General features: G+C 51.8%; 11 protein-coding genes across 11 annotated transcripts; 6 read left to right on the forward strand and 5 right to left on the reverse strand.

The window, feature by feature from the left end:
• Window positions 1-326: 326 nt before the first annotated feature.
• EJ05DRAFT_508178 (uncharacterized protein) lies at window positions 327-3,953 on the reverse strand (the record flags this gene model as incomplete). Its single annotated transcript, XM_033747988.1, has 1 exon — window positions 327-3,953. One exon carries the CDS (start codon window positions 3,951-3,953, stop codon window positions 327-329), a length of 3,627 nt encoding a protein of 1,208 aa, XP_033603399.1.
• Window positions 3,954-5,003: 1,050 nt separating this feature from the next.
• EJ05DRAFT_247625 (uncharacterized protein) lies at window positions 5,004-6,303 on the forward strand. Its single transcript, XM_033740128.1, has 4 exons — window positions 5,004-5,158; window positions 5,426-5,504; window positions 5,561-5,566; window positions 5,623-6,303. Exons 1-4 carry the CDS (start codon window positions 5,127-5,129, stop codon window positions 6,103-6,105), a joined length of 600 nt encoding a protein of 199 aa, XP_033603400.1. The 5' UTR covers window positions 5,004-5,126; the 3' UTR covers window positions 6,106-6,303.
• A 98-nt stretch (window positions 6,304-6,401) lies between these two features.
• EJ05DRAFT_508180 (uncharacterized protein) lies at window positions 6,402-7,215 on the reverse strand. Its single transcript, XM_033747989.1, has 2 exons — window positions 6,938-7,215; window positions 6,402-6,865 (listed from the first exon to the last, which is right to left on the reverse strand). Exons 1-2 carry the CDS (start codon window positions 7,149-7,151, stop codon window positions 6,486-6,488), a joined length of 594 nt encoding a protein of 197 aa, XP_033603401.1. The 5' UTR covers window positions 7,152-7,215; the 3' UTR covers window positions 6,402-6,485.
• A 219-nt stretch (window positions 7,216-7,434) lies between these two features.
• On the forward strand, window positions 7,435-9,654 carry EJ05DRAFT_473524 (N-acetylglucosamine-phosphate mutase-like protein). The gene is made up of 6 exons (XM_033743417.1): window positions 7,435-7,559; window positions 7,614-7,627; window positions 7,721-7,865; window positions 7,922-7,936; window positions 7,984-8,481; window positions 8,530-9,654. Exons 1-6 carry the CDS (start codon window positions 7,476-7,478, stop codon window positions 9,388-9,390), a joined length of 1,617 nt encoding a protein of 538 aa, XP_033603402.1. The 5' UTR covers window positions 7,435-7,475; the 3' UTR covers window positions 9,391-9,654.
• A 62-nt stretch (window positions 9,655-9,716) lies between these two features.
• On the reverse strand, window positions 9,717-10,629 carry EJ05DRAFT_247757 (uncharacterized protein). Its single transcript, XM_033740129.1, has one exon. It carries the CDS (start codon window positions 10,514-10,516, stop codon window positions 10,043-10,045), a length of 474 nt encoding a protein of 157 aa, XP_033603403.1. The 5' UTR covers window positions 10,517-10,629; the 3' UTR covers window positions 9,717-10,042.
• A 919-nt stretch (window positions 10,630-11,548) lies between these two features.
• Window positions 11,549-12,134, forward strand: EJ05DRAFT_247789 (uncharacterized protein). The gene has a single exon (XM_033740130.1). The coding sequence runs from the start codon at window positions 11,662-11,664 to the stop codon at window positions 12,019-12,021; it is 360 nt and encodes a 119-aa protein (XP_033603404.1). The 5' UTR covers window positions 11,549-11,661; the 3' UTR covers window positions 12,022-12,134.
• Window positions 12,135-12,590: 456 nt separating this feature from the next.
• EJ05DRAFT_247805 (uncharacterized protein) lies at window positions 12,591-13,319 on the forward strand. Its single transcript, XM_033740131.1, has 2 exons — window positions 12,591-12,989; window positions 13,145-13,319. The coding sequence occupies exons 1-2, from the start codon at window positions 12,701-12,703 to the stop codon at window positions 13,189-13,191; spliced, it is 336 nt and encodes a 111-aa protein (XP_033603405.1). The 5' UTR covers window positions 12,591-12,700; the 3' UTR covers window positions 13,192-13,319.
• Window positions 13,320-14,130: 811 nt separating this feature from the next.
• On the forward strand, window positions 14,131-15,806 carry EJ05DRAFT_473528 (uncharacterized protein). The gene is made up of 3 exons (XM_033743418.1): window positions 14,131-14,253; window positions 14,311-15,005; window positions 15,066-15,806. Exons 1-3 carry the CDS (start codon window positions 14,206-14,208, stop codon window positions 15,622-15,624), a joined length of 1,302 nt encoding a protein of 433 aa, XP_033603406.1. The 5' UTR covers window positions 14,131-14,205; the 3' UTR covers window positions 15,625-15,806.
• Window positions 15,807-16,186: 380 nt separating this feature from the next.
• Window positions 16,187-18,899, reverse strand: EJ05DRAFT_461567 (HEC/Ndc80p family protein-like protein; the record flags this gene model as incomplete). Its single annotated transcript, XM_033742650.1, has 3 exons — window positions 18,600-18,899; window positions 16,639-18,519; window positions 16,187-16,549 (listed from the first exon to the last, which is right to left on the reverse strand). The coding sequence occupies exons 1-3, from the start codon at window positions 18,639-18,641 to the stop codon at window positions 16,187-16,189; spliced, it is 2,286 nt and encodes a 761-aa protein (XP_033603407.1). The 5' UTR covers window positions 18,642-18,899.
• A 26-nt stretch (window positions 18,900-18,925) lies between these two features.
• EJ05DRAFT_473529 (uncharacterized protein) lies at window positions 18,926-20,483 on the reverse strand. Its single transcript, XM_033743419.1, has 5 exons — window positions 20,289-20,483; window positions 20,227-20,233; window positions 19,948-20,170; window positions 19,805-19,889; window positions 18,926-19,752 (listed from the first exon to the last, which is right to left on the reverse strand). Exons 1-5 carry the CDS (start codon window positions 20,316-20,318, stop codon window positions 19,030-19,032), a joined length of 1,068 nt encoding a protein of 355 aa, XP_033603408.1. The 5' UTR covers window positions 20,319-20,483; the 3' UTR covers window positions 18,926-19,029.
• A 2,135-nt stretch (window positions 20,484-22,618) lies between these two features.
• On the forward strand, window positions 22,619-24,480 carry EJ05DRAFT_483383 (uncharacterized protein; the record flags this gene model as incomplete). Its single annotated transcript, XM_033745248.1, has 3 exons — window positions 22,619-23,129; window positions 23,194-24,234; window positions 24,446-24,480. 3 exons carry the CDS (start codon window positions 22,619-22,621, stop codon window positions 24,478-24,480), a joined length of 1,587 nt encoding a protein of 528 aa, XP_033603409.1.
• Between the last annotated feature and the right edge of the window lie 698 nt (window positions 24,481-25,178).

Below are 25,178 nucleotides of genomic sequence, written 5' to 3' on the forward strand. Positions count from 1 at the left end.
GACAGGACTGCTGGCACTTTGACATCACGAACACACACAAGTACATATGGAGAATTTATTCTCATTCATGCCCTAGGCAATTATACTAGTTCCTCTCGCTTTCGAGAGGAGCAGCCCAAAAGAGTAGTAGCTAGCTTTGACGTGAAGCGATATGGCGCTCCTGCCCGTCAAGCCCAGAGCCTCAAGTGATCGTGGCAAAGTGTCTAAGGTAGCATGATCCGGGATGCGCCTTCATCGGCGCATGTGAAGCCGAAGCAGAACACCTTACAGTAATATCAGATACAGCGAAAGAGTTACGAAGTCTAAACGGATTGTGATGATAGCCTTCATGAGGGGCCTAGGTTGGGGAACGGCCGGTTACCAATAGGCACGTTGAATGGGTTGTGGGGGATGCTGTGGCCTTGGATAGGGCTACCAATCTCCCCTACTCCAGACTTCCTTGCGAGATCAAGCCCCTCTTCGAACGTGACGAATAGACGTGAGCCAGACGGGTGAAAATGGAAGAGACCTCCTCCATTAGTGTTATCGCCTTCTGTCTCAAGAACAGCCTTTAGATCATTTGGAGTAGTCGGTGCTTCATTGGGGTTTGAGTTGATTCGTTGAAGGATTTCGTTAAGCTCACAGTGCTCGTATTGGGACTTTGACGCGTTCAGATCCCTATAAGCTTGTATCGCTCTCAATCGAAGCGACACGGCATATGGAAGACTAGGTCTCGAAGCACCAAAGCCAAACGGGAGCCCTCGTCCTGTCGGAGAACTTCCCCATCCACCTGCAGAAGGTAGACCAGGAGCAGACATTGGACCAAAACCTGTGGGTGTACTCCACATGTTGCTGGCTCCGCTGGGGCCGCCAAGTCCAAAAGATTCTACTCTAGGCCTATTCGGAACTGGAAACATCGATCCATTTGGTGCACTTCCGAAGGGCATTCTTGAAACTCCCTGTGGTATGCTACTGCGCCGTGAATCGACATCATTCGGTGCAAGGGTTTCGTTTGGGTCATCGGTATCATCCAACAAGGCTTTGCTACCAAGATGATTACTTAGGTCGTCAACTTCTGTACTGTTGTTAGGCCGATCTTCTCGGGGCTTTACACTCGAAGGACGCTGAATTGGAGTTGGTCTCGCGATCGGATTCGGAGGGTATCCACCGTGAGGGATATCATCAACATGGGGCACGCCATTGAAGCTGTCCATTGTTCCAGAAGCCTGTCGTGAATGGGATGGTAGACCTTCTCGAAATCCTGGACCGGGCATCGGCATTCCGATTCCAGGGATAGGAGCAGGAAATCCAGGTGGAGCGTTTAGTCCGTAGCCTTGACCATGCGGTGGCATCATTCCTGGCCCTCCCATACCCGGTGGAGGTGGCATTCCCGGTCCCGGGGGCCCAAGGCCTCGAAACTGGGATGGGATAGGATTCTGATGATGCATTGGAAACATCGGAGGCATGCCCGGGCCAGGACCTCGTTGACCCATGTTGGGTAGTAGGGGAGACGGAGTGATGAAGCCATTCAAACCCGGTGGCATTGCTCCTCCGAATCCGTGGTTAAGATGCTGATGATTTATTCCAGGTGGACCAAGTGATTGCGAAGGTGACGATGATTGTGTACTCTGTGTACTAGATCCGTGATGTTGTGAAGGCCGAGTGAGGAGCTGCTTGGGTATACCAGTGCTTGCTATCGTGCTTGGTGAGGTTGACTTGCTTGGAACGATTGAAACATGCGGCGTCTTTGGCGAAGAGCCATGAGACCCTTGTTGTGACGGCTGCCTTGGCTTGATAGGCGTCGGAGCTTTAGGAAGGGCAGGTGTTGCAATCGGAACTTGAGGAGATGCCATCGCAGGCGGCTGTCTTGGTAGTAAACCTGGAGGTAAGGCCACCGGTACTGTTTGTACATTCCGCTTCGATGCCGTCGTGCCACTTTGTGCTGCTGGTGCATGTTGGATACTTGATTCCTCCTTACGCGCCCGATCCTTGGCCTCTTTTTCAGTCTTTAATTTCGAATCGCGGTCACGTCTAGACTTTTCATCATGTGCTTTCTTTTCTTTCGCTTCTTTCTCCTTTGCTTCCCGTTCCTCTCTCTCGCGGCGCTTGGCATCTTCCCGGGCTCTCCTCTCTAGAGCCTTTTGCTCTTGAACTTTCCGCTCAGCCTCTTGTTGCCGTTCTCTCTGCTCCACAACACGTCTTTGTTTTTCTTGCTCCTTGCGGGCGCGTTCTTCCTCCTGGGCTTTCTTCTCCGCCTCCTTCTTTTTACGCTGCTCCTCCTTTCGCCTGCGCTGCTCCTCGGCTTTCTTCTCTTCTAATGCCCTAGCTTCAGCCTCCTCCTGAGCCTTTTCAGCCTCCTTGCGAGCTCGCTCTTCTGCCTTTGCTTGTTTCTGCTGGGCCTTCTTGTCTTTCTTTTTCTGCGCATCTCGGGCTTTCTTCGCTTCCCGCTGCACACCTTGTCGTTCTTCATCTTCGAGTTCCTCAAGCAGCTTTTGCTGACGCTCCCGAGCTACTTTTTCGCGGTATGCCGTCAATACTCGCTGCTCGAACATTCGCGCAGCGAATATCTGGAACATGCGGCGACCTTCCTCCATTCTTTGCTCTTCGGTCATCGCATCCTGAGTAAGGGTCAATAGTCGTTCACTACAATTGGTAATACTGCTAACCATCTCTTCTTCCTCATATTCGTCCCCTTCACTTTCGTCGTACTCTTCCTCGTCGTCTTCGTAGTCATCGTCATCGGGTAAATCACCATGGTTATGGCTATGGGTCAAATGTGGGTCTGATCTGAATTGCGCCTGCTCTTCTCGCTGCATACGGCGCTCGGCTAGTTGTTCCATCATTTCGATGAACTTCTTGCCATCATTCTTGAGGAGATCGTCTGCCACAGTCAGGATGCCACCTTTCACAGTTAGACTATTGCCAAAATTGAAGAAGTCGGCCTGGCCCCGAGGAATCTCTTCAATATCCTCCTCACTAATGTCATCTCCTTCATAATCGTCATCGTCGCTGTACTCGTCTGATTTCCCCCCTTCCTCATCCTCATTTCCATCATCTGCCAGCTCTGTCCGGTCATGAGAATGTGTATGGGCGTGCTGAAGATGAGGCATACGATCTGGAGGGTGTCGAGCCAGCGGGTTTGCGAACCGGCGAGTTGGTGGAAGCATGGGTGCACCGTCGGTAGAACCATGTGGTAGATGTGCGTACTGCTCCAATTCCTCGTAGTATGCATCGTATAGTACTTCCAGCTCTTCTTCGATTGCTGTACGCTTTCTGCCACAGACCGTGCAACTACAGCTGTGTTTCTGCTGTTCCTTCATTTTTTTCAAGACAGCCTCTTTCTCTATCTTAACCAAGGACTTGCGCTCATCCTCACCCAGCGACAGCCAGAACGCCTTAATGTTCTCACGTTCTTCTTGGGTTGAAGTGTTCCATATTTTATCACGGGTGTGAATGCTGTGGGAGACAGACCTGAGCGCTGTCTGTGGAAACGGCGGCGGTGGAGGCGGAGGCGCGTGATTATGGTGGTGGTGATGGTTATGTAAAGAATTAGACCTCGTTTTACGTTTGACTTTAGAACCTGTTGCGTTTGATGCATGACCGTTCAAGGCTTCGTCGTCATCAGAATAGTATTGGCTATCTATCTCGGCGTAATGCTCAGGCTCCGCTAGATCAGGATCTGGGTAGTCTGATGGCATGGACTCAGCATGCGCCTGCTCGGTAGCCTGCTGTTTTGCAGCCAGCTTGGCTCTGCGTTTTGCCTTCTTCTTGTTGCCGCCAACCGTTGCTGGACCTGGGCCGGCAGCGACGCCATTACTAGTGTTTGATTGACTTTTTAAGACTTGGGCCATGTTGTGAGGGTTATCTTTGCGGATGGTATCACTTCTCAAAGCGTGGGTGGAGGACCGGTATTGAGGATCGGCCTGGTGTCCTGGTTTGCGCATGTTTAGCACTGGACGTAGGGCTGAAACCATTCTGTGTAGGTTTCTCCGATTGTACTCACCTCACAGCCCGCGATGTTTTTGGGTCACTGTTCGAGACAGTAGTCGCGATCCTGGAATATATATGTACAGACCTGCCGTAAGCGTGACTGGGAACTTTGGACAAGACAACCTTGGTTTGGCCCGTCAGCATACGTATGAGAGTTGGCAGATCGTTCCCAGTTTCATCCAGGAATGTATTTGCTCTGTTCAACGATTCCTGAATCCCTCGCGTGCATGGAAATCGAGCGGTCGGTGCAGAGATGTTCAACGGAGGGGTGGAACTCCGAATACCTTACGTACTTGACACGGAAGCGAAATGGCGCTGTAATGCCTGAACTGATCGGTAGTCCTGGTAGAGTGGGATAGGGGAGAGGCAAAGGGTATTCGATTTGGTCTGTTAGTAGCGAAAGGAAGTCCAAGCAGTGGCTTGAGCAGCGATAGTATTGTTGATTGGCAGATTCACTGCTTGCTTGAACATTGGTTTGAGCACCGTCACGTGGTGGGGATGTATATTTAGTCATCGGTAATATTTTGCCTTCTGCCTGAGGCGTAAACTACGTTGACCCATGGATGCTACAGCAAGCGGGTCCCCGGCACCTGCTGGCTCACGCTACAAGTCCCTCGATTGCGAATGCACCGCGACTCTTAGCTGCACGTCAGGATCCCAACAACATCGCTGCCACCCGATTTCACAGTTTCCATCTCGATATTATTGTAACTCTTCCTACCCACTGCCACAATCGCTTCACTTTGATCGCCTAAACTATAGCCGCACAGTGCGCAACGTTCACCCAAGGCTGCCCCAGTTCCGGGTGCTAAAACACTGATAGGAACCTGACAAGCACTGAGCCATTCTTCTCCTCGCAGCTACCACGTCGAGGCACTTTAGCCTGTGTACATTGGTCACAGTATAACATCGTCTCCAATAATCCATTAGAAGAATTCCTGGTCAGACAAACCTAGCGAAACGGCTCCCGGTCATTCAGCACCCAAGCATCGCATCTCCGCCTTACGCCTTACAATCCTACAGCTTTCCACTGGCACAGCAGCAGGATATACCACACTTGCCAGGCTACGTGAACCACCAGGTTCTTACGTCAGTCAAGAGAAGCGACCGTTTGACCGTCGTGCAGTTCTTGGGTATTCACAGTCACGTCTTACAAAATGGCACAAGCAGGCGAAACTGTAATGCGAAGGTGAGCTCTTCTTACAACACTGTCTTTACTGCATGACAAATGCCCCTTCATGTTTCGTGGTGGTGTCACTGGATAGTCTGCATATTACGAGGCGGCGAAGACACTTGTATGAGGTAGCCCTGTGTTCAGATGTGGTATGAAATGAACGTCAGCTGCAGCCCCTTCTTAGTCATACAATGTTTAGCTTCAATCTTGCGCCTTACTCAATCTTTCGAATCGACATATCCATTGTCAATCATGGACTATTGGCTGACACCTTGGGAATAGGAAATTGGTGATAATCGGCGATGGGGCTTGTGGCAAAACCAGTTTGCTCAGCGTATTCACCTTGGGCTATTTTCCTACTGTAAGCTCGTTGCCATGACATGCCACCTTCAATAACTCAGCTGACCAATATTCCAGCGCTATGTACGTCGAGGGCGAATCTGAGCAATGGCTTTGTACGGAATTCTAACTTGCACTAGGTACCAACCGTGTTCGAAAACTATGTCACGGATTGTAGAGTGGACGGGAAGTCTGTCCAGCTGGCTTTGTGGGATACTGCTGGACAGGAAGACTATGAGCGACTGCGGCCGCTGGCCTACTCCAAAGCCCACGTAATTCTCATTGGCTTTTCTGTTGACTCGCCAGACTCTCTGGAAAACGTCAAAGCCAAGTGGGCGGAAGAAGCACGTGAAAGATGTCCCGGGGTCCCCATAATTCTAGTTGGACTGAAGAAGGATTTACGCGATGATCCTCTTGCACAGGAAGAGATGCGTAAGAAAAGTCTTCGCTTTACTACCACGAAAGCGGGAAATGATACGAAGGACCTTATCGGGGCACGCAAGTATCTCGAATGCTCTTCGCTTACCGGGGACGGGGTAGACGACGTATTTGAAGCCGCCACTCGTGCTGCACTTCTGTCTGTCGACAAGAGCGAAAGTAACGGCTGCTGTACGGTCTTATGAGTATTGTGTTGTGGTTTTCGTCTTGCATGACTTGGTGTTAGGGGTGGTTTGGTTGGCTTCCAACGGCGCTCTGCTTTGCGGCGCACTTGCATGGCTGCAATGGGTTCCCAAAAGCTTTCATTTATCACGGGGCTAGGGAAAGAATTGCACAAGATAATCGAAGCGGTAAGCGAGCGATCCCGGATTTTCGGTAATTACCATTGTCCGAATTGCTCCTCCAAGAAAAATTCGAAAGTCTTTGAGTAGGTATTGATTACGAGTGATTGGGTTGATCCCACCTCGCACACACAAACAACATCGGACGCTTATATATAATTATTGAATGCAACCATCAGCGATATTTACAATGTATTTTACAATCGTGCTTGTGACCTAGTGTTCTACCTAGTCCACTCATGATTCCATCCATTTCGGGGCGGATAATCGGTCTGCGCCCGAGCATACTCAATCGGGAACCCTTTCCCGGGACCCCAGACTCTCTTCTTCTCCATTGCTATCCTGAAGAGCCGCCCTACTTTCTTGTTCCCGTTAGCATCCGCTTCAGAAACTCGCATGCCATTCTCGTCCGTCAACCGCAACTCCTCACAGGCCCTCGCCATCGATTGATATTGCCGCTCAAGCTCCTTCTCCCTCTGTGTGTTCGTCTTCGCTTTGAACATCTGCCAGGCGCGATGAATGGTCCAGTGACGGAGGGCGCGCAGGCGTGAAAATCGGAGCGGTCGGGGGACCCGTGGATGGAAGAGGTGATAGCGTATGTTCGCTGTCCGTTGTTAGCTGTCACTGTCTCCGTGTCCCGACAGTGTTCTTCCCCCGGGGGGGAACATTGACGTACTGACACGTGGGTCAACCTGTTGTACGGCCCCTTTCCTTGCTGGACGTGGTGCGCTGGTGGAGAAGCATGACTGTGTCTGTCGCGAGGATTGGATCGCTGTGGTCGTGTTTCGTAGAGGAGATGGTGTTGGCACAGACAGCGATGGTTGTATGTGTGGTCTTAGAAGCACGGAAGACACCTGATGGTGCACCGTGGCTAATCTACCGCCTGCCATGACGAGAGCGTGGTTGAGGATAGACGACGTGGTGATGCGTGGACAAGACAGCTTGGGGGCGGCCCCGTGAAAAATTACCCCGGAAATATATTTCAATTGAAAACGGAAACGCGCTAGCTTTAACTAGCTCAGCCCTATAGACCCTCGTGGACCCAGTGATTTGCTGCTAGGTGAACTCGCGCCCACGCATCATACCGTAGCATCTCAGCTGCCCACCAAGCTCATTTTGTTTATCTGTTCACGGCACTTTCTCTCTCTCTCTTTCTGTCTCTCCCACCGAACCTCCGCAGAATTATACCTTGACTCCATATTGTGTTTATCAATATGGCTACTATCAATGACAAGATCCTTGCAGCCTCTGCGAAGCATCCGCAGCCTGGCAACGTCTTTCAGTACGGTACTGCTGGTGTAAGTTTGAAGTCCACCGACTGAGGTCAACTTCACTGACGATTTGGTTGACAGTTCCGCATGAAAGCGTAAGAGTCCCTATGGCTACAGCTTCTACCCCCAATTCCACTCTTTCGTTGTCCTGCTCTGCCCCGCAATCCAATGCTGAACCCCGCAATTAGGGATCTCCTCGACTCTGTGGTGTTTCGTGTCGGCCTTCTTGCGTCGCTCCGCTCGAGGAAATTCGGTGGCCAGGTGATTGGTGTTATGATCACTGCCAGTCACAACCCACCAGAGGATAATGGCGTGAAGTTGGTCGATCCTTTTGTAAGTCTGCGCGAATTCAGAGCATCGTTGGATGCCTTAGCTGACCAAGTGTACAGGGCGAGATGCTAGAGGTACGTGAGCTGTCTCTCTCCGATGGAATTCCACTCACAGACTGCAGTCATCCTGGGAAGCTTATGCTACGCGTCTCGCGAACGCTAAGACCGACAAAGAGCTTCTTGCAGTCTACAACAAGCTTGAGCAGGATCTTGACCTTGGAACAAACAAGACTCCGAAAGTCATTTATGCTAGGGATACGCGTGCATCTGGCTCTCGTCTTGTAGGATGCCTGGTCGATGCTCTTGAAGCAACCGGAACCGAATATACAGACTACAAGCTCCTCACTACCCCTCAGCTGCACTATCTGGTCCGCTGCTCGAACACCAAGGGTACCGAATACGAATATGGTGATATTAGCGAGAAGGGTTACTACGAGAAGCTAGCAAATGCATTCAAGCTTGCTGTCAAGCACAAAAAGCCTCAGGGTCCTGTCACGGTGGACTGCGCGAATGGTGTTGGTGGACCAAAGCTCCGAGAGCTGATCAAGTACTTGGACGGCACAATCGATATCCGGGTCGTCAACGACGATGTGTTGAAGCCAGAGAACCTTAATGTTTCGGTAGGATCTTACCTCCTTAAGAACCAAAAGATGCTAAACCCAGTGTAGTGCGGTGCAGATTATGTCAAGACAAACCAACGTGCGCCCCCGTCCTCGAAGGCAGGGCCTCTTGAGCGTTGCGCTTCACTCGATGGCGATGCTGATCGTATCGTATATTACTTCAATGGTGAGAACGACAAGTTCGTTCTATTGGATGGAGACCGTATTGCCACTCTCGCAGCGTCCTTCCTCGGCGAGCTTGCCCGTCAGTCGGGTCTTGCTGAATCGCTCAAGATCGGCGTTGTACAGACAGCTTATGCGAACGGCGCGGCGACCCAGTATGTCACGTCGAACTTGGGGCTCCCTGTGGTTTGCACGGCAACGGGTGTCAAGCACCTGCATCATGCTGCGCTCCAATTTGACGTTGGTGTGTACTTTGAAGCGAATGGCCACGGTACCGTTGTGTTCTCCCATGACGCATACAAAGCCATCAACAACCATGAACCGCAGTCTCCGGCGCAAGCCAACGCACTCGAGACGCTCAAGGCGCTTTCTGACCTCATCAACCAGGCAGTTGGCGATGCACTCTCTGATCTCCTTCTCGTGGAAGTGATTCTCGCGCACAAGGGCTGGAGTGTTAAGGACTGGGAGGATACGTATGTTGACTTACCGAACCGACTCGTGAAGGTGCACGTCTTGCTTCGCTCTATGTTCGTGACCACGGATTCAGAGCGCCGTCTACTAGAGCCGGCAGGTCTACAGGCCACTATTGACTCGCTGTGTGGAAAGTACAAGGCTGGAAGGTCGTTTGCTCGTGCCAGTGGAACGGAAGACGCTGTGCGAGTGTATGCGGAAGCAGCTACGAGGGGGGAGGCAGATGACCTAGCGCAGAAGGTAGCTAATGCTGTGTCCCGTGCCACACCGGCATAGGTGAGCAGGCAGGCAGGCAGTACAGTACCCAGGTAGGGTGGTGCGTCAGGGCGAAATCATAGGTCTGATGATGGACAGATCAGAAGCCTTCATGGAAAAAAAAGACATCATGATTGAGTGATGCACACAGACGTAGAGGTAGAACCAAAAAAAACGATCTGGGAACAAATACAGGATATTTGGCCAATCAGAAAATAGCAACGGACATTTGAGGCTCAAAATGACTTTTTGGGAGATGAAGCTATTTTGAGCGCAGAGATCGGCATGGCAGTCGACATCGGCCCCACTCACTCACGTACTAATAAGCGTCCACTTTGAGCCTCAGCCTGGTTTCCTACAAGGCGCGGCTCTTTTTAGCCAGAAGTGATTATGAATATTGTGATGTGAACATGAACTCTCGTCCATCGTCTCCATCTTATTCTACCCTCCTCCCAAACCTCGTCATCAATCTCCGCTAAGGTAGGTAGTAAGCAGGACAGGCCATTCGTACTTTCTAGTGAGCCTCGTGCTGCTTGCTGCTCATCAAGTGCTTCCATTAATAATCAAGTGCACACTGCATTCTGTTGTTCTGCATCTGATCCCATCAGGGCATCCCGCGCATGTCCGTCCGTACTACGACGACGACAAGCAGCCCTGACTGACAACGCAACGACTAATGGAGGACGCGAGGGGTGTCTGGCTTACGTGCTCGTGAACAGGATTCAGCACCGCATGACTTATGGCGCACTAATTGGCTAGAATGTCGGCCCATGGTGACTGACTGACTGACTGACTGACTGACTGACTGACTGACTGACTGACTTGACTGCCCAACAGGACGTGGAACACACACACACGCACACGCACACACGCACACGCACACACGCACACATTCGGACCCCATCCGGCAGTGCTGTTTCAGGGCGACAGTCGTAATGGGCTGATTCTGCCATCTGGCACGACGAGTCGTCTTCCTTCTTGAGGAGTCGCGCATGCGTGCGTGTGTGTGTGTCAGTGTCTGTGTGTCTAGCTGCATTCTAGAAGCAGCCACGATCGCGATCGTTTGGGCATGCAGGTCGGGTTGCCAGGTACTGTACTGTACAGTACAGTATGTAGTAAGTAGGTTCCTTTTAAATGCACCAGCCATCCAACGCGCTGGAAGCAGGCAGGCAGGCAGGCAGGCGAAAGGAGATGAGATGAGATGAGTTTGACAAGATGCGCGGTGGTGGCCGGCCAGCAGCAGCTTTTTCCCCCCTTCCCTTCTCGTTAAGAGATAAAATAATTAACTGATGGCGACCTGGCTGGCATGCATGCAATGCATGCATGGCGATGACTCGGCCCATTCATTCCCATTCCCGCATCGAAAGAAAGCGTCATGGCCACCACGCCCGCCCCGACCAAACGGTCGTCGCAGAGGCTGGGCCCCTGGCGGAACCTGCTGTAATGTTTTGAAGCAGTGGAAACGGCATGTCAGAAGGATGCTGATGGGGCCACAGGATGGTCATTGGGGGCATGCATAGTAGTAGTACGAGTGAGTCTTTAAGTAAGGGTCGGTTTCTCTTTTTTTTTTTTTTTCTCTTAAAGTTTGTGTGGGTGGTGGACTTGACATGGCGACAGGAGTGGGATAGATAGGGATGGGGGAGCAAGCAATAGGTACCCGCCACAGAGACCGGGGCTGGCTGCATCCTAGTAGTATTAACCCTGAAATGAAAAGGCACCATTCAGAGGCTGCAGATGCGAAAGAAAGGATCCTGACCACTGGCAGACTAATGCGACAGTGCAGTATATTACGGCGGTCAGTGGCCAGTAGTCAGTGGTCGGTGGTCAGTGGTGCTGATGCTGATGCTGATGCTGAGAAGTCGATGCTGGTGGAGGGTTGGGAGAGGGGGGTGGTGGTGGTGGTGGTTGTAGTAGTGGGTGTGTTCAAATAAGAACAGGCGTGTTTTGCGTCTTGCGTCTTTGCGTCTTTGCGTCGTCCTGCACTGGACGTGTGATTAATTATTACTACTACATATTCATATTATTCTTATTCTTCTTTTCCTTGATCCTTCTCGTGCCTCTCTGACCTGACCCGGACACACGCACACGCACACGCACGCACACACACTCTCTCTCGTTTCGCTGCCTTTGCCTGGTCTGTCTGTCTGTCTGGCTGGTCGCATCGCATCGCATCACATCGCATCCTGTCTTGTCCTGCCGGGTTTGGGCTGTCTTGCACCCGCCACGACATACCAAAGCAAAGACAAGACAAGCCTGCCTCCCTCCACACTTTGTCCCAGCTGCTCCTCTCACATGCCCTCTCCTCCCACTCGTCTGAGAAGTGCTGCCCTTGATCCTTTTTTTTCCTTTTCCTTTTCCTTTTCACTCATTCTCTTCTCTTCTAATCGCTCTCTTCTCTTTCTGACCTTCCTTTTTCTGTTGCTCTCCTCCGATCGCTACCACTCGAATACTCTCTTCACTTTCCTGGAAACTCGTCTCGTCTCGACTCGGACTACTCAACGCCACTGCTTCGGAGCCTACCGTCTGTACTATTCTGGCTATATCACTGCTCCTATTGGTCAGCTGTCGCTTCTTTGTTTGCCGAATACGCCTCTATCCTGCCCACCACCTATCAACCAACCACCAAACTATCTTACCATATACCAACATTAACCATTATTGCTATCCGAGAGAGAGAGAGAGAGAGAGAACACTTTCTCCATCCTCGATCTCTGTGTCCGCTCAGACATTCAGGACGCACCTCGCAGAGATCCGAGGCCTTTTATTTATTCACCGGCGCTGTCTTGACACAAACACTCTTGACCAATCAACGACAACGCACCATGTGTTCTCAAACAAGATATCATTATAGTCCCCAACGGACAAACCGCAAGACCTCTAGGGTGTACAGCACATGTACGAAATGGCTCTGCTGCTTTTGTAACACGGAGAACTGCACCTCGTCAATCTGGTGCGGCAAGTGCTGGCACTATACTGTGAACTGCATAGACTGCTTCTCGTACTGAGCGACGCTGGATGTCGGCTCTTTACGAGGCTATGGAGCTCTTGACCGCGTGGAAAACGTCTTTTCACAAAGGCGGAGTATAGAGTATTAAAGGAGGCCTCGACCATACGTTCTACTTCTTCCTTTCTCAATCCATACTGAGATTTATATACATACACCTTCAAAGCGCGATACCATCCGAACGAGACTTTCGGTGTACGAATCAGCGAAAGACACGCCCCAAAGACACACAACTTCTATACCACACGACTACGCTACTCTTACTTCGCACTCGACACTAGCATTGCGAAGACTGAACCCGGACGCGATGCCCGTAGGTTCCACGGGATGGGTTTGTTGTCGGTGTGGAGCAGACAACCCCTGTTCTACACTGTGGTGTCATGGTCGGGGCAAGACTTGTCAACACTACACTGTGAATTGTGTTGGCTGCTTCTCCTACTGATGTTCTCCTGGAACCAGTCCCGGGCAGCGCGCGGGTACGGTGAAGGCTGGTCTCGTCGTAAGAATGGGCACCCGGAGCAGGTTCCAGCACGTGGTGCGACTGGTACGGAAACCACAACAATGCAAGCGGACATTGGGAGGAACTGTAATGATCTTTTTGTACATTTTAAGGGAGGTTTTTTGTTTATTCTAGATACCCCCCCCCCAAAGTCTCTTGTCTATCAGCAGAAAGAACAACATAATATTACAACAATAGCATCTTTGCAGAATAGTGATTCGGTGGTTCGCACTTTCCTAGGACTGAGCTGATTGATCTCTATACGCCTCCAGTTGACGGGTGGACCCCTCATCTTCTCTACTCGTCTTCCACGCAATAATTCAGGTCAATCTTTTTTTGGCCTTCCTCTTGTCTTCGGGCTACCGAAGCCTCGCCAACATCCTCTGCGCACAATCATCTATATCCAAATATACTTACCTCAGTCACTACACTTTTCACTCCAAAATGACTACCATTCCTCAACTTCACCGGTCTGACGCTGCAAACAACATCCGCAACGCCCGCCCCGACATCGTCCCAGCGCGCAACCTAGCAGGCAGAGCGGTCAGTTCCCGGGACGGATTCTTCTGCTGTGAATGCGGGGTGCGATTCAGCCTGAGCACGGATTTCTGCTCTGGGTGCGAGCATTACGTTCGGACTTGTGTGTGGTGTTCGACTTCGAGATGAAAAGGGACGTCGTAAGTTATGGGAATGGTTGGGGGGGGGGGTTATGTTGGATTTGGTCGTGCGTTTGTTTGATGGCTGATGTTTGTTTCATAGAAGGCTTGATGGGATTTTTGGGGTTTGACCTGTGGGATGATGTGGGGATGTATGCACTTTGTTTCTGCGGTTCGGATGCAGGATGGTTTGGATGTGTGGCTAGGGTTGATGATCAAGTGCTATAGGAAAGAGTGCTGAGGCGGTGTATCTTGCACATCAATTAAATGGCATTTGACGTCTGGCTTCAGCGCTCGTAGATCGATTGATACTGAGGGTTTTGGATTCTGAGTTACGGTTTCTGATCTCGTGCTTGTCACAGTAGACTTTGAGGAGCTGTATGAAGAACACAAAACTGTATAGCACGTTTGTCAGATGCATGCAGGGTACCTGTGGATCTGCTCATCGAGTTTCAGAACAAGATGACGCAGATCTGTAGAATCCCTGACGATCATAAACACGATTCTGTTTTGGGTTAGCCTAGTAGATCGTACTAAGAAGCTTGCCTAGGTAAGCTAAGCCGCGGGAGTCCAAGCTTCTTCGGCTCTCCTTGACTTTGCATCATCGCCATGTGAGAGAGCTCCGTCGCAACACCAGACCACTCTCACCACTCACTTACCATCACCACCTCACAACCATGGAGGACGACTACGAAGACACGCGTAGCGTCCTGCACCTCGCAATGGTTCGTCCACTCCTTCCCCCACTCCCTCCGCCGTTCCCCAACTAACTCCAACCCCAGGACACCGTCCTCCAGCCCGCCCGCAGCACACTCACAACCCTAACCTCCAAAACCGCCCGCCGAGCCTACCTCACCACACTCCTCATCTTCCTGACCTCGCTCCTCCTGCTCGGCACCGCCGTCGTCGCCTACATCACCTTCTACTACGCCTACGTGCCCCTGCGCGGCTTCTCCACCCCGATCCACCTCCAATTCGACCCGCTGGCCCAGACCCACCCGCATGCCACCGCCCCGCTCGGCGACGTCCTCGTCGCGCACCAGAAGTACGACGTCAGGCTCAATCTGCGCATGCCGCGCACGCCTGCCAATCTGCGCGCGGGCAACTTCATGCTCGATGTGCGGTTGCTTGCGCCGGGACTGGCCGGGCCGTTGGATACGGTTGTGCGGGCTGCGGCGGCGGCGGTGGCGGGCGACGAGGGCCCGGATGATGTGGTTGTGCGGAGTAGTCGGGCGGCGATTCTGGAGTATCGTAGTTGGGCGATGGAGGTGCGGGAGAGGGTGGTGTGGGGCTTGTGGTATGTGGCTGGGTGGAGGAGGGAGGAGGAGGAGGTGAGTGTGCGGATGCTGGAGGATGTGGTGTTTGAGAAGGGCGTGAGGGGCTTGCCGAGATGGGTGCGGGTGGATGTTCGGGGGAGGGAGGTGCTGCAGGTTTATGAGTGTGAGATTGTGTTTCGGGCGCGGCTGTCTGGGTTGAGGTATGTGGTGCTTTACTCCTGCGCTGACTGATTTTGGTTTTAACTGCTTACGCGGACTAGGTACATCATGTACAACCACCGCATCATCTCCTTCATCACCTTCACCTCCCTCTTCTACGCCATCGAACTCACCTCCCTCCTCATCTCATGGGCCCTCCTCTCCCTCCTCTTCCCCTCCTCATCCAAGCCAAAACCACCCCCAAAATCCCCAAAGCGCGAAATCAAACCCGACGACGACGACCCAGCCATCAAACTCGAACACGACCACGACCACGACCACGACTCAGACTCCGCCGAATCCACCACCCTCTCAACTACATCCCGCTCCTTCCCCACCTACACACGCCAACCACCACTACACTACTCCTCCCCGCCGCCCATCAAGAAAGAAGAAGACCCCGAAGATTCATCCGGAGATCTCAGCGCTCTGCCCCTTGCTGCCGGCGAAGCAGCCGATGATGAGGATGACGACGACGAGGCGGATGATTTCGTGCTGGACGAGGATGAGAATCTGAGGCGGATAGCGGCGGATTCGGGGCTGGGGACGAGTCTGGAGAGTTCGGGTGGTGGTGGTGGTGGGGTTAGGCGGCGGAGGAGTGGTGGTGGGCTAGGGAGGTGAAGGCTGAGCATATTGGTCAAATCGAAAAGCTTTTCTATTTTGCTTTGAATGAAAGGGCAGACGCAGAACGAGTGATGACATATCCATATATCCATACAGACATACATATTACCCATAGACCCATGCAAGACACACACGGCCATGCACGGAAGACACGGGGAGGGCAAAGTAAAGAATAAAAGTCTCACAATTTCAAAAGGTATCAATTACCACACTTCCAAGCAAAGCATGCAAAGATAGCAATTATATACATAAAGCATCCAGCGCACGACGTCTGTTATTAACGGGAATCCAAAGAAGAAAAGAAAAGAAGCCAAGAAAAACGCCCGCTCTCTTTCTTCCCCAATGAGGTAGGTATCTTCGGTGAAATGAAAACAAAACTAAAAACGGACAAAGGCGAAGACAGTGGCTGTGTCTCTCCCTCTATCCTGACAATAATGGACCGCAGCATGCAGCATGCATGCAAAACAACCAACCAACCAATCCCAACACCAAGCATCAAGTCAAAAAAAGTCATCACATCATACCAATCACCAACCCCCAACACCCTACTCATCCCCCCCTACTCATCCCCCTCCCCCTCCCCACCACCCTCCAAACCATCCCCCCCCACCCCCTCCAGCAAATCCTGCTCCTCCAACTCCGCACTAACCTGCTCCGCAATAAACGACTCATGATCCTCCAGACTCTTCTGCACATGGACTTTAAACCGAATAACATCATTAAGCATGCGCTCGATCTCGGTGTGGAGTTCCTCGCGCAGCGCAGCAGCGCGCAGGGTAAGCTGCTCGTAGGCAATGTTGGTGTTCATCTCGCGCTGCTCCATGAGCTGGAGGGATTCGCCGAGGCCGGCGCGCATCTTGGCGAGTTCCTTTTCCATGCGTTCGATTTGGGCGTCCGAGTTCATTTTTTGGACTTGGGTTATCTGGTTGGGTTGTTTGTTAGTTTGGGGGTTAGAGGGGGATGGAAGGATTAGGGGGAGGTTGGGGGGGGGGGAAAGGGGATCAGGCATACCTCCTTGGTCTTTTCGAATTCCTCCTCTGCGGCGCGCACTTTGTGGCCCAGCGTTTCGACCTCGGCTTGTCGTTCGTCCATGGCCTCCTTCACCTTGTCGAGAATGTCGTGGTTCTCGATGTCGGCTTCCAGGGCTTGGTTGCGTCGCTCGCGGATCTCTTTCCGGAGCTGGGTGATGTTGTTGCGCACAGTTCCCTTGATGTCGAGGTTCAGGAGGTGGTGTGCCTGGTACCCGTTTCCTGAATCTGCCAGGAGACGATCAGACTCGGGAGCGCCTGGATTTGAGCTGCCCATTTGGGAGCCGCGGAAGTCTGGCCCTTCGTTGACGGTGAGGATGAGCTCATAGTCCTGTCCTTTGGCGTTTGCCGCTGTTGATGGGATGACGGCAATTTGATAGCCGAGAGCGTTGTACTTTTCAACTACAAGCTCGAGCTCATCCAGCTTGGTGCTGGCTTCCATTTCCTTCTCTGCAAGGCGTTTCTTAGACTCTTCAAGCCGGACGCTGAACGTCTCAACACCCTTTTGTAGTCGTTCACGCTCCGCGTTCATCTTGTCGATATCAGCAATGGTCAACCCTTGCTTGTCGACCATGTCCTGCAGCGTCGATCTCTCCCGCTCCACCTCCTCGAGCTCTCGATCCGTCTTCTCGATCTCGTCGCTGAGGAGCTGCACGCGCTGCTCGTGTCGCGCAACCTTGTCCTCCATCGTGTTGTTGTATTTCTCGAACTTGACGCGGTCCTCTTCCAGGACTTTTATCTGTTCCTCGAGCTTGGCCATACGTGGGCCGTCCTTTGTGAGCTCGTCAATCTGGTCTTGTAACGCTTTATGCTCGGCTTCAAGCATCTTCATCTGCTCCAGGTGATACTCGTTGGCCTGTTCGAATTTCGCAGCCATCTGTTCCACATGAGGCTGGACAAGTTTGTCCGCGTCATCTTCGTCATCGTCGTCCATTTGTAACCAGGTCCGGTATGCGTCGCTCAGGAAGTCAAAGATAATTCGGTCACCACTAACGTCGAAGCCAGCTTCGGCGCAAGCGTGATCGAACGCACCGGTCGCGTATTGCTGCATCATTTGCGCAAGTTGCATCATCCAGTGCAGCATTCCAAGAAAGGTGAACCAGTTATTGCCGCCCACCGCTGTGAGTGAGGATTTCGAGATGTTCCGTGCGAAAGGGTACCTCATCTGCGTCAATAGTGGCGGAACTTCCGCATCAATATTCTTTTGAAACCTGTAACTGGGGTCTATTTGTCGGTACAGCCATTGGAACATCATGATAAAATCCTTTTGTGTCGGACTGGTCATGGCTTTTGGTGACAGTTGGTACTTCATATCCATTTCAAAGTTATTTTGCGTAAGGTACTCAGTCAATTGGTGGGCCATCTCGTGCCTTACGCTCGCGTCTCTCAATCTTCGTGGATCTTGGATAGTGACGGCCGAGCTTGCCGCCGTCTGTTGGAAGAAGCTCGTTCCTGTGCTGGCTTGTGCGCCCATTCCAGATGAAGACCGGGCTTTGAAAACACTACTTCTCCTTTGCGCACTTTGATCCATCGAATGTGCGGATGCCGGTGTTTGCGCAACCATATTCCCACCGGGCGCGAAGCTCTTTCTCCCGGGCGCGCTGCTAAACATGTTCGCAGTCGAAGTGCGCTGCACCGAATGCATACCCATATCTGCCAGATTATTCCCCGAAGACGAGCGATGAAAGACAGGTTGGCTCGGGCGCATTCCTGGAGCAAGCGACATGCGCGACCCAGAGGTCGAGCGCCCGTGGGCTCCAGTAAATGGCGGCTGTTGGAGATTAGAATTGGAATTGGACCGTTTCATTGCGGATGCAGGCATTGGTATCGACGAATTTGCGTTTTGAGAGACTGCACCAAGGGTCTAGATCCACTGTCAGTCAGGATTCGATAGTCGTGAGACCCGCTGGGAAGCTGCGCATCGCAACAACGCGTTGTTCGTACCTCTCGCGGGCGACGTGCAGAAAAAAGGCCGTCGAGGGCCATTTCGATGGGAAGAGTAATACGTGGTACTTCAACAATTAGACGTAAGATCTGCTGGCTAAGACGTGTCGGCGCAAAGAATATCTAGGTGTAAATAACGCACAGATCATGCTGCAGTGCTCAGAGTTGAGTATCATAACAAGCTCGGGAAAATACCGGCCAAAGATATGTTGCCCGGATACCGCACAGCAACACCAATCAGCGCCCGAGCTTGACACATTGAACAAGACGCTTCTTGTTACTTCTTCACATGTACGTCAGTCTTCACCATATTCGATCAGAGAGTTCGTGAGTCCAAATTTGGAAGCTTGTATTAACTACATCGTCGAAAACTCAATTCTCATTGGCATCACGTCCACGAACCACGCTGTACAGTCTGCATCGTTAATGTTCATGAACCTGGCGTTGTCTCAGTCACGGTTCCACTCTCTGCAGTGTCTTTCTTTTCATCGTTCTTCTTTGCAGCAGCCATTTGCCAGGCAGGAATTGCTGCACGTCCATTCGTAAACCTTCCATAAGGGCTTTGTGGTTTATCCGATGCGGCTGCTGCTGCTGGAGCCCCCTCAGAGGACGCATTATTCACTCCGTTTGATGTTGTCGCTGCGGTGGCCGGTGCCACTGGAGCTGGACTTGGTGGAATACCTGTAGATGATCCACTAATGCCTGGGATCCCTGGTTGATTGTGTGTAGTCGTTGCAACGGGTCGTGGAGTGGTGGCCGGAGCAGTTCCCGCACTCATTCGGTTTGCGACAAGTGTCTTGAGACTCTTCAACTCATTCCCGAGATCTTTCAGCTGTGCGCTTGTAGTCTCTTTGTGAGATTCTAGAGCCTTTGGTATAAGGTTGCGCAATCCGCGAACATCATCCTCTATGCGCCGACTGTCTTCGTCTCGTTTTCTCGACGAATCTTTGAGCGATGTAATTACGCCCTCCATATCTGCCAAAGCAGTATCCAGTCGCTGCGTTCTAGCTTCTTCCGAAGCTTTGAGAGCGGTGGTGTCGGTGTTCAGCTGGTCGAGGAGGGCGAATGCGCGGTTGAATGCTTCATCTACTGATGCCTTATCCTGTTCCAATTGCGGAGGTGTAGGAGGCGCGATGAGTGGATAGATGTAGCGCTTTCAATGGTCAGTCTTGTAAACATGTTGTTCGAGTTTGAGTATCAGGTACCTTGGCGGTGAAGTATAGCCCGTAACTCACACCACTGAGAACGGTAGCCATTATGAACCAATCTCGCCAATCTCTTCTTGGAGCTCTATAACACATCATCGTCAGTATTTCGACAGGAGGATATGTCATGCGATCGTACATACTCTTGTGGTGGTTGTGGCCAGTAGCCCGCTGGTCCATATCCGGGTGGAGGAGGCGGCCGATATGCATAGTTTGCACCTTGTGCTTGCGTTACCGGGGCTGCATAGGAGCCATCGCCGGCGCGAGCTAGGGAGATGTCGACCTCTTCTTGGGTGAGGTTCTTGGACTGGAGAAAAGCTATCCGTTTGTCGAGCGGGGAATTTGCGACGGATGGATCTTGGAGGACTATAAAGAGAGCATTAGCATGCGCTCATACGAGCGATATGGCATATCTAACGCACAGGAGACCTGTGATCATGTTAGTGGCGCCGCACGTAGCTATGCGAAACGACTATCGACTTACAGCAGAGTTGACCAGGTCTTCTCGAATCATGATGAGCAGTGAATGCACGGCTATAGGCGCCTGCGAACCTGAACTTAGTCCGAGACGACGATGGAACACCGACTTGGAAGCGATGTGAAATGGGCTCAAGAGTTGAAGAAAGCGTTCTTTTGGGGGTGGCTGGCGATCACATTATCGGCCGCGACTCTATCCCCCAGCGTCACGATGCCGAGGTCTCGGCCACTAACGCTGCGTCGGAGCACGCTAAGTAGCACAGTCAGCTCTGACAAAGGCTAGCTCTCGAGTTGCTGCCTTAGTAACATTTCTTGATTTTGGCAGTTGTCTTATGCTGCCCCTTTTAAAAGCTGATATCCTGTAGACTCAGCAGAGCCATTTTAGTGTATTTATTCTACCTTGAATCTTCCCTAACTTCGTCGGAACGCTTCGATGATCCGTCCATATCGGTGCCTGCTTTATGTCTAGCATGACTGAGGTTCGCGCATGAATCAGTCAAGACTGAGTTCTCACTTCCGAATATAGGGTCCAAAATATTCAGATTACCATACAGGGTTTTGCCTGGAAAGTATGGGATACTTGTGGCCAGGGACTCTATTCTTTTTCATCTTTACTCTCGCCATGTCCACTTATTTGTTCAAGTCATTTTCCCACTAGGGCCCATAAGGCTGGCTAACAGAGTGATCTGACACGCCCGGCCTAGCTTATCCTCTTCTGAGATTCTCATTCCTGTTTTTATAGAAGGACCCTCTCGTAGTACTAAATTGCTTCGTTTGTCTCCCGTTTCTTTCTGATGTCGACTCTGGTGCGACAGGCCATGTGCCACTTATTCTCACTGCTTATGTATATGGCATATCGTCCCACGAGTGTTATTCGAGATGTCCTGGAACAACCACCAGGTCTCTTATCATGTTGCCTTAGGCCAGTACTTTTACTTCATATCTCAGTTATATTTGTGCCAATAGTCAAAGCCCGGGCCCAACATACCCAACATAGACTGCCCCTATTTAGACGTCTCTTTGATATAACAGCGATCTTGCACAAAGTCATCTTGGTCTCTTTCCCTCTATCAATGTCTTGTCATGAAGAATGTAGCCCAGATTTTGCTTCATATCTTTTTCTGCTTCTTGTGTTCTTTTTCGTCGACTATGTACAGGTTGTCATCTCGTAAAAGGCCTTTGATGGTGTGCTTAAAGGGGGTATCAGGCGTAGAGTCTCGTCTCTCAAAGGGGAGTGAAGCTAGGAAGCTATCTATCTCCATATCAGACTACGTATCAAACTACTAAAAAGGGAGGTTCAACTCCGAACGTCATTCTCTAGGGACTTACTTTGCAGAGCTATAGGCACATTCCAATAGGGTTCGAGCATCAAGACTCTTTTCGTAGCACCCGGGCAGTAGTAAGTACAAGTTCGGTGTCCCCGAATTGCAGAGACTGGAAAACAGGCTCTTCACAGCTTGTCTGTAGACTCACTGTTATTCAGTCGTACACGCTGCAAGCGAGCATCCTCTAGCCGAGTATTATGAGTCTGATGTGAAGCCTATGCTCATGATAAAGGTGAAACCCACGAGGCTCAATCAGCCTCAGTGATGATACTGGACTGATATTGGGACTTGTTATAACCCGTGATCACTCTATGGACTTCCTATATTGCTTTGCCATCAGTTCGACGTTATGAGTTTGACTGGGGTCCATATGAAAATCATTTACAGGCTTTGACTGACGGAATCTATCTTACATTATCAAGACCTAGTCCTAATGCCATGCCAAGGCCTCTCGTTTGATGCTGAGGCGGATGAATGTCATCTATATTGGGCCTCAGAGAACCTGTCAGTTGCGAGTTGGGGATCTCCTAAGTTCAAGAGCGAGTATGAAGTTTTACATTGGGCTCACTCTGAGCTAGTGTTGGTAAACATTCACTTGAGAGAGTTACGTAGCCGAAGCCCGTGCCCTCGGTTCCAGGGACGCACCGTATTTCGTCAATATATAAACACCGTTGACCCTCTTACTTCTGAACACCAAGCTCCATAGATATTCCCAACGCTAGAAGCAAATCCACCATTTCCTCCACCGAGACAGAGCAGAGATAGACTGCCCAAGACATCAAACACAAAGGTACGTACACTCATCATATCAGATCTGGCAGCTGGCTTTGTCCTTCACACAGTTCAGACAGGCTACAGAGCCCACTACCACACTACGATCCTTTGCAAAAGCAGATCTTGCTGTAGCAAAGAAGAGGAGCTCTGGATAGCCATCTGCCACAATCAAAGTGTCTCAACTAACTGTACCTCGCGTTTAGCCTATCCACAAGCACAAACATCGCATCTCCTCAACATGACCACCCCAACCGATGCACTGGCTGTCCTGCTTCAGTACACCAACGCAGAGAGGATCTTCGTCAGCGGATCACAAGCACCATTGGTGAACATGGATCGACTCCGAGCCCCTGACTACTACTTCGTGGGCCGGTACCTTTATGATGGCACGGGCAAGCCCATGGAGGCGTTTCCTGCCGGTGGTGGAGTCGTATCACTGAGATACATCCAGGCTGACCGAACAAAATCCATCCCACCATGGATCGTCAGGAACGCGCCGTCAATCCCAGGTACATTTAGTGCGCAGATGCGTGTCGTAGACATCGTGGGCCGCAACTGTCTGCGTCAAGATGCCATCGACATGCCCACACAAGCAAACGCGATGAAATCGCCCATGGGACCCCTGGAGCATCATGGCTTGCAAGAGGGAGATCCGATCACGTTCAGGGCCCTTTACATGCAGCATGGCAGAGGCAATTTCCCCAGAGTCGAATATAGGGACAAGTTCGGCGGCCGTTTTTGGATCCCTAGTAGGTTGCCCCCGATATATCTACGCCCATGCAAAAGGTCGAGCTGTACTGACTGCGGGAACAGAATGGGTCAACTTGCTCCTGGAAGAAAGAGCCATGAGCGCGGACGTCCTCCGCAACCTCTCCAGATCGACTCGTCCAGCGCATATCCCCGTGACGAATACCATCAAGCCCACCCCTCCAGTCGACACCTCCCGTCCCAGCTTCCCCACGCCATTCAAGCACCACCGCAACCAAAGCCAGCCACGCGTCGGCCACCACGCCCTCCTCCCAACCCGGCCCTCGACGCCAGCGGGCCCCTCCGGACAGACTCCCCAGCAGCACCAGCAACAGCAGGGCCCAATCATGGCCCCAATCTACGTCGCCGCCCGCATGATGGTCAGCAAAAACTTCCGCGGATGCCGCTACGAGGACGTCCTCCTCGTCAAGACCCCCGACGGCCGCCGCGTCCTGGAAGTAAAGCCTCTGCCCGACAACTGGGCCTCCGACCCGCGCAACCCCTTCTGCGTGCCCGCTGCTCCCACCCCCCGCGGCCCCGATCTTGCCGTGCCTGGCTCCGCTGCCGCTGCACCCGCTGCCCGCGCCTCCTCCGGCCCTCCATCCGTCATCTCCAGCGCAAACGCGGACCTCTCCCGCTACACCCACCACATCCACACCAACCCCACCCCTACCATACCCTCTGACCCCAGCTCCTCCTTCACCAGCTCCCACCCGGCCGCCCTCCTCGCGCGCTCCCCAACGCCGCACACACTCGTCGCCCCAGCAGTAGAAGCATGGCGCGGCACAGGCCCCTTCGAGCACATGGCCCCCGACACAGGTGATTTCCCCGCCGGACTGCGCTACTGGGTATGTAATGGACCGGACGGCAAGGTGTACTTGCTCCCACTGGGGATGCGAGACCAGTGGCAGCGGGAGATGCCGGTGGATGCGGCGCGCACGCTGCCGTTGGAGGTGGCGTGGCCGGCTGGGGTGCCGGTGCCGGAGGTGGAGAGGCGGCCGGCGAGTGTGACGCAGAGTGAGGTGTTGCTTGTGGAGGAGGAGGAGGAGGAGGAGGGAGGAGGAGGGGAGATCAGGGGGTTGGGGCATAGGCGGATTATGAGTCGGAGTGAGTCGGATTTGAGGCTGATGTAGGGGGAGATTGGGGGGTTTACTGGGTGTTTGGTGGGTGGGTGTTTGTATTAAGTAGATAGAATAACATGGTTTCGCTTGTATCGCTGTGGTTGTGCTGTGGTGTGAGTGCGTGATGGTGGAGGATGTACTTGATCAGGACACTGTTTCTATGTATACCCAGTAGAGCAAACTGATGTTCTACGTAGAATACACCGTCGTGAAAGTTGTAGTAATATCATAAGCCTAGGTTCCACTACTAACATGATAGCCTATGGAAGAGTACGATTGTAGGCAAATAGAAGCCAGGTCAGAATGGATGCATACTCTTTGTAGAGCATTCAGGGACACACGAACGATTAAGTAAGATATGGTAGTGGATACAGCACTACCCATAATGACTTATGCCGGATCTGCATAGTCTTACGCATTAGAAATTCGCACCTTTGGACTTCTTCAGAACAAGGCATTGGTCGATGGTATTCTTAAGATATCGCAATGTCCCGAATGCGATCTGTGCATGTTGCTCTGACGGGTTGGCATTGAAAGTGGCGCACATTCCGACTGTAAAAGCAAGATCTGGACGGGTACCAGTAACAAGATAGTTAAGTGTAGCCAAATCGACATGTGAAGCCGAGTATATGGCTTGCTCAAAAGCAACAAGTCATTTACAATGGGCTCTGTTAGGCATCAAGGAAATCTTTACACTTGCAAGTTGCGACATTCCGATTCCCTTCCTTCTTATGGACAATCAAGCAGCCCTAGCACTTATTCGAAATTAGTAGATCACAGTTCGGTCCAAGCATATAGCTATACATTACTACGCCGTCCGTGAACTGTTTACGAATAGAGTCATAGCCATTTAACATGTCGTAAGTTGCGACAACATTGCAGACATAGGAACTAAAGGATTACCTTTACCGCTATTAGATAAGTTAAAAA

This window comes from Pseudovirgaria hyperparasitica (genome assembly GCF_010093815.1).
Source record: "Pseudovirgaria hyperparasitica strain CBS 121739 unplaced genomic scaffold EJ05scaffold_3, whole genome shotgun sequence".
In the NCBI taxonomy this organism is placed as follows: Eukaryota; Fungi; Ascomycota; class Dothideomycetes; order Acrospermales; family Acrospermaceae; genus Pseudovirgaria; species Pseudovirgaria hyperparasitica.